We start from the raw sequence: 6,880 nt of genomic DNA, 5'->3' as shown, positions 1-6,880 counted from the left end.
CTTAATTTCTCCCAAATCTCTAGAGGCTGTCAATATATTATGGAATACTGGTAATTTCCAAGGGCTTTGAAAACTCAAAAGCATCATTTGGAGTACTGTCAACCCAGTTCTAATCACTAAATCTTGCTGACCGAAGTACAGATGCAAAAGGAACTGGGCAAAGTATATATTGGGAGGTTTACATAACTGGTAATATTTATTCCATGTGCAAAAGTTAAGTTCACTCAATGCAGTTTGCATTTGTATGTAGGCACAGGGCTCTCAAACTGTGCTTTTTAGATACTACTCAAAAAAAGTAGTACTGTTCTTCATCTAGAAGTTTGATTATGCAGCAATGCAAAGAAAGGAGAGAGAGAGAGAAAAAAAAAAGGTAGGGTTTAAATAAATCCAGAGACGAAAATAGTTTATAGATCAAAAATACATAGTCAGATACAGATAAATTTGTTTTTAATAAAGGAGTTAATTTTCTTTCAATCCTATATAAAACAATAGCAATTAAAAACTTCATTTTTGAAAGTAAAATATTTACATATGAACAAGGGACTGTGCAAAATTTACATAAAAAAAATGGAAAGACAGGATTTCTCTCTTATTTTTTTTTCCCTAAAAGACAAATAAAAAGGTGTAACAGTTTGTTGGATGTTGATAAAAATACTGATCAGCATTCAGTTTTACACACACAAAAAAAGGAGAAAAGGTGCAAATGCACTGGAAACTCTCCTTGCACAAGGCTCTGTTCAAATCAATGCCAGTTCGTGCACAGCAAACCTTCATTCCGGGTAGGGTTTGCGCAAGGAAGGTCCCCAGTTGCCCTGCCCTTGAAAATCTAACATGAGAGTTCACACAAAGAAAACCGACATATTTACAGTCATAAAAGTACTATCAATAGACAATTTAATACAATAACCTCTGAAAATATAAAGAACCAATTAGTATATTTGTAATAAAAAAATAGGTAGAAACAGGGGAATTTTGCTCTGGACATCTTTAAAGTTAAGCCCATAAGCTTTGCATACAGTCTTTTAGCAAAATAATTATAGTTTACATAGCCATTTTTTAATGTTATGTGCCAAAAAATTATGTACAATTACTGACAAAATACACCAACCATTTTTTTTCAACACTTGATTTCACACTGAGAAAACTGCCTTTTTGATGATTCCTCTGAACTCTGATTTTTATTTAATCTAAGCTTTCACTTTCGCTAAAAAACACAGTGCAAGTAAAATATATTTATGCTGAAAAGTTGTTTTTTTTTGTTTTTCGTTTTTTTTGTTTTAAACTTTACAGCTTTACAAACTATAGCAAATAAATGCATTTCTTTTTTTCCTTTTTTAATTTTTTTTTTTTTTTTTTGTACAGATGCTGATAAAACATTCAGAAGGAACTGTCCTTTGTGGATCTTCAGAGTTGGGCGGGGTGCCTCTAATAAGCAAAAATAACAAGATTAAAAAAGAATTGAGGTTACGCTTAAAATTAAATGTTGTGTAGAATTTGAACCATCTCGGGCAGGAAGGTAAAGATAAATATTTATTAAAATCAATTTATTTTGCTAACTGACTTCTTTTAAAAGCTAAAGTAAAATGAGGTCACCTGCTGTAGGCATACGTGTGTGTGTGTGTGTGTGTGTGTGTATGTATGTATGTGTGTGTGTGTGTGTGTGTGTGTGTATATATATATATATATATATAATATATATCTATATATATATATATATATATATATGTAGGTCTTTTTTCGGGTTTTTCCCGCGTAAAATTGGAAGTGTCTTGGCGACGTTTCGATGAAGTCCCATTCGTCATTTTCAGGCTGGTGTTTTCAGCTTCGTGCTTCGAGGAGCAATGTGTAGTCTTAGCACGAAGCACGAAGCTGAAAACACCAGCCTGAAGATGACGAATGGGACTTCATCGAAACGTCGGCAAGACACTTCCAATTTTACGTGGGAGAAAACCCGAACAACCAAAGACCTACATACAAACACCCGCGAAAATCTCAGAAAACATATATATATATATATATACACACACACACACACACACACACACACACACACACACACACACACACACACACCTAGATGATTTGAGTTAAAGTACAACTGAAATAAAATGCACAATTAATGTTGAATTGCTACAGGATCATCTGACACAGAGTAGCTGGTTATTTGCTAATGGTTCCCTCAGTCTCTATAATATGGCTTGTTTGACAAGAAGGCCACTCCAAGAGATGAGTTAAACTTTCAACTGTCCGCATATTGTCTCCTTAGGCCTTTCCACGTCTCCTGACTGTCAAAGACAGAGGTCTCTCTCTCACATCAAAGGGTTAATGATCAATGGAAATAGAAAACGGGCTCCTTGCAAAGAGATGGCGGTCTCAGGGCGGTGGCTGTTGATGGGGTGTTCTGATTGGATTTAAAACAATATCCCATAGGCTTGTTACAAAAAGGCGTAATCTGCAAATATATATAAAAAGTGTCCCCAGGGTCTTCTTTTGCCAAAAAATACCTTGATCTTCTCCACTTCTACTTAAGGAATGCTTTATAGAGCAATAGTGAATGGCTTGTCTCTCGCTCATTTTCTAAACAAAATATGAGGTCCCTGAGGTTCACCCGAGTTATCCTTTGCCGTGTAAACTGTCTGGTTGTTCCGATTCCGGAGCATCCTGGTACTGCTACACTCGGACTGGATCCCTGGGAGAAAAAAGAGAGAAAAAGGATGTTTTTTTTTAATCCTTCAAGCAGAATCCCCTTGCAAAGCTGACTACAGGTGGTCCTTGACTTACAACATTTCATTTAATGACTGCTCGAAGTTACAACAGCACTGAAAAAAGTGACTGATGGCCGTTTTTTACACTTACAACTGACTCGTCTTTCTGACGGTTGCGGTGTCCCGAGGTCATGCGATCCACCTGTTGCGACCTTCTGACAAGCAAAGTCACTGGGAAACCCAGATTCACTTAACAACCGTGATACTAATGTATAAACTACAGTGATTCACCTAATAACTGTGGCAAGAAACATTGTTAAATGGGGCAAAACTCATTTAACAAATTTCTCACTTAGCAACCTACATTTTGGACTCGGTTGTGGTTTTAAGTGGTAGAGGTAGTCCTTGACTTACAGTCATGAACAAGGGACTTGGGACTATAATTTCCAGTTGGCAAGCATCCAAATTTTCATGACATATAACCGTGTGGATGCTGTGACGGTTGTAACTGCAAGGACTGATTGTTACTCACTTTTTTCGGTGCCACTGTAATATTGCGGGGGCTAAACAAATATACTGTAAATGGAAGATTATCTGTAACCCATATCGGATATCGGAGAAACCGGAAAAATTTGATGGCAAGACATTTTTTTCAAGGGAAAGGATAGTTCAGTAAGAATCATATATAATAGTGGTGACAAACCTGTGGCACGGGTGCCAGAGGCAGCACTCGAAGCCCTCTCTGTGGGCACACGTGCCATTGCCTCAGCCTTGCTTCCCCCACCCGTGACCCCCTCCTCACCAGCAGCCCTCCTGGAGAAGAGTCGCCCCCGAGCGTGGCCCACGTGGAGCAGTGCAGTCAAGGACATGGCAGCCAGGCAGTGTAGACAAGACTCTGCCCTCACGCCCCATCACGCACAGTTGATGCTGCGGGGCACGGGCAGAGGGCGTGGCTACCATGGCGCTGCTGGGCGATCTGCAGCAGGCCCTGGAGACAGTGAGTGGCCCTGCGGGCAGGTGGGGTGGGGCCGGAGCAGAGGCGGGGCAGGGGGTGGAGCGGGGTGGGGCCAGTTTTTGGGCACTCGGTCTCTAAAAGGTTCACCATCACTGATATATAAACTACAAGTAAATCTTGACTCACGAGCTTTGAGCAGATTTTGTGCCTCGAATGAGCCGTGCTGGATTAGGCCAAAGCCCAACTTAAACCAGCCCTTTGTTCCTTATATGAGCCAAGCAAAGATGCCCGGAGTACAGGCAAATTATAACAAATTACAACCATTTGTTTAGTGACTGCTTGAAAATTACAATGGCACTGGAAAAAATGTGACTTACGACTGTTTTCACATTCACAATCGTGGCAGCATCCCCCTGGTCATATGAACAAAATTCGGACGCTTGGCAACTGACTCATATTTATGATGGCTGCAGTGCCCCGGGGTCATGTGATCACCAAAGTTGACCTTCTTACCAGCAAAGTCAATGGGAAAGCCAGATTCACTTAACAGCCGAGTTACTAACTTATCAACTGCAGTGATTCGCTTAACACAGGGGTAGGCAACCTTGGCTCTTTTATGACTCGTGGACTCCAACTCCCAGAATTCCTGAGCCAGCCATGTTGAGGGGAAAGGGAGAGGTTTCCAAGCTCAGCCATGCTGGCTCAGGAATTCTGGGAGTTGAAGTCCACGAGTCATAAAAGAGCCAAGGTTGCCTACCCCTGGCATAACAACTATGGCATGAAAGGTCATAAAATGTGGCAAAGCTGTCTCGTTTAGCGATGTAAGTTTTGGGCTTAATTGTGGTAGCAAGTTGAGAACAACTTGTAGTCCCAAATGAAAATGGAAACCCACTCTTTTCCCATCCTCTGCAAGGGGATGCTGCCCCCAACCCAGAGTAACTCTGAATCTTCATGATCAGTAGCCCTTGGCAGAGCTGTACACCGTGAGTTTATTCCATCTTCTTTTTGCCATGCAAGCCAGCAGTCCTCACTATAACTTAGGGTTATGGTTTCCACAGGTCAATTGCGTACTGCATGAATAATTCCCTTCTTTTGCTATTGAATAACCCCCCTGCTCTTGATCTTTTAACAGACAAAAGAATATCTTCCCTGGGCATCTCATTTATTTCTTTACCAAATTTAGAAACAGCTCATTTCACATACAGAGCAACAGTTTCCTCCAAGTCGATTGTGTAATTCCTCTGTCACCTTTCAACCTAAAAGAATACCAAATGTTCTGGCTTTTTATAGGGAGTGATTTCATGCTCCAGGTTATTTTTATTGTTGTTGACTGTCAGTTGTCTGCTTACTCTGATTTAATCTGCTTCCATTTCATTCAGCATACGTATTTCAATTCTTTTTTTAAAAAAAAAAAATCTGCATAATACTGGTGGTCCTTGACTTACGACAACAATTCAGCCCAAAATTTCGGTTGCTAAGCGAGGCAGTTGCCTCATTTTATGATCTTTTTTGGCACAGATGTTAAGCAAATCACTGCAGTTCTTAAGTGAATTATAGAGTTATGAAGTGATTCTGAATCCCCGCATTGACTTTGCTTGTCACAAGCCAGCTGGGAAGATTACAGATGGGGTTCACATGACCCTGGGAAACTGCAGCCATCATTCACACATGCCAGTTGCCAAACGCCTTAATTTTGATCATGTGACCATGGGAATCTTGCAAAGGTTGTCAATATGAAAACCCGTCATAGGTCATCTTCTTCAGTGCTGTTATAATTTCAAACTAAACTATGATTGTCAGTCAAGGACTACTTGTATAGACTTTGCATGTTAACATTTTGTGTAATTAAACTCAAAGATTTAAGGAAAGTGAGATTGGTATAATAATGTCACAGATATAGAAGTCCTAGCTTTAAATCCTAATCAAGTCAGTTCATATTACACTTTGGATTTCACTCTGTTAAAATATTGGCTTTTCTGGAACCAGACTTTCAACAATTCAGAAATTGCCCAATTAAATGTTTGTCACCGGACCAATGCAAAATAAAAAAAAAAATGCCTCAAGGAGGGACTTACTAAGAGAAAATAAACAAGAGGACCGTAGTCTCTTCATTCTCATGAAAATATATGGAGACAGTAAATATCTGTAACCAGCAGGTGGCACATAAAGACCAGGAAAGTAATTTCTATTTTGACTTTTAAAAAGTGTGAGAGTTTAAAGATCCTTAAAGTAAAAACTTTTTAATAATTTAGGCATTGTGCAAATAAGTTACTAGAACAGTGGTTCTCAACCTTTCTAATGCCGTGACCCCATAATACAGTTCCCCATGTTGTGGTGATCCCCAACCACTTATACATCACCGGGTGCCAGGGGTGTGGCCAAAGAAAAGGGGGAAAAAATGGCGGACAGCCTTGTTTGGCGACCCCCGTGAAATGGTCGTTCGACCCCAAATGGGGTCCCGACCCACAGGTTGAGAACCACTGTACTAGAGCCTCTTAAAATATCCAGTAAAAATCAGGAGGAACAAGGTTGAGAAACCAGGACTGATTAGTGCAGAAATGGGGAACTATGGTCCCCCTTTATGACTTGTGGACTTCAACTCCCAGAATTCCTGAGCCAGCATGGAACAAATCAAAAGGGGGTTATAGTTCCCCAACCCTGGACTAGTGAAACTGAGAACTGGTGGGGCATTTCTCTTATCTGGAGTAGAAGTGAAAGGAACAGCATGCTCAAAATGAACACAAACAATAAAATGGAGATAGTATTACACTGTCTTTTTAAGAATAAGCACACCCCCACAGAAATCCAAAGGTGTGAACGGGTTGATACTGTTGAGATTATCTGTTTAAAATAAGGGGAAGTTGAAATTAAAAGCAGTTTGTAAACCATTATAACTTTCCCCACTGGCCATCCCAGCAAGAAAGTGAGGGTCACTTTCTTAAAAGTCATCTACATATCTTTCAAATTAGTATGAGCCAGCAGTGTGCTTAGATATGAGCCAGCAGTGTGCTGCAGCTGCCAAAAAAGCCAACACAGTGTTGGGCTGCATTAATAGAGGGATAGAATCAAGATCACATGAAGTATTAATACCACTTTACAATGCCTTGATAAAGCCACACTTGGAATACTGCATCCAGTTTTGGTCACCATGATGTAAAAAAGATGTTGAGACTCTAGAAAGAGTACAGAGAAGAGCAACAAAGATGATTAGGGGACTGGA

The 6,880-nt window shown here is 40.1% G+C and overlaps 1 protein-coding gene across 2 annotated transcripts in view; it reads right to left on the bottom strand.

Annotated features, from left to right (window-relative positions):
- Positions 1–1,996: 1,996 nt before the first annotated feature.
- The window catches only part of TAF4 (TATA-box binding protein associated factor 4), an 88,192-nt gene continuing 83,308 nt past the window's right edge, over positions 1,997–6,880 (bottom strand). For both annotated transcript variants that reach the window (XM_039346504.1, XM_039346505.1), the window contains exon 16: positions 1,997–2,689. In XM_039346504.1, the coding sequence (XP_039202438.1) occupies positions 2,522–2,689 (168 nt within the window). In that variant the 3' untranslated portion in view covers positions 1,997–2,521. The remainder of the gene's footprint in view (positions 2,690–6,880) is intronic.

The sequence above is a fragment of the Crotalus tigris genome, unplaced genomic scaffold (genome assembly GCF_016545835.1).
Source record: "Crotalus tigris isolate CLP2741 ecotype Arizona unplaced genomic scaffold, ASM1654583v1 scf7180000017999.2816498, whole genome shotgun sequence".
NCBI lineage: Eukaryota > Metazoa > Chordata > Lepidosauria > Squamata > Viperidae > Crotalus > Crotalus tigris.
Note: the sequence above shows the minus strand (reverse complement) of the source record. Positions and strands in the feature narration are given on the sequence as shown.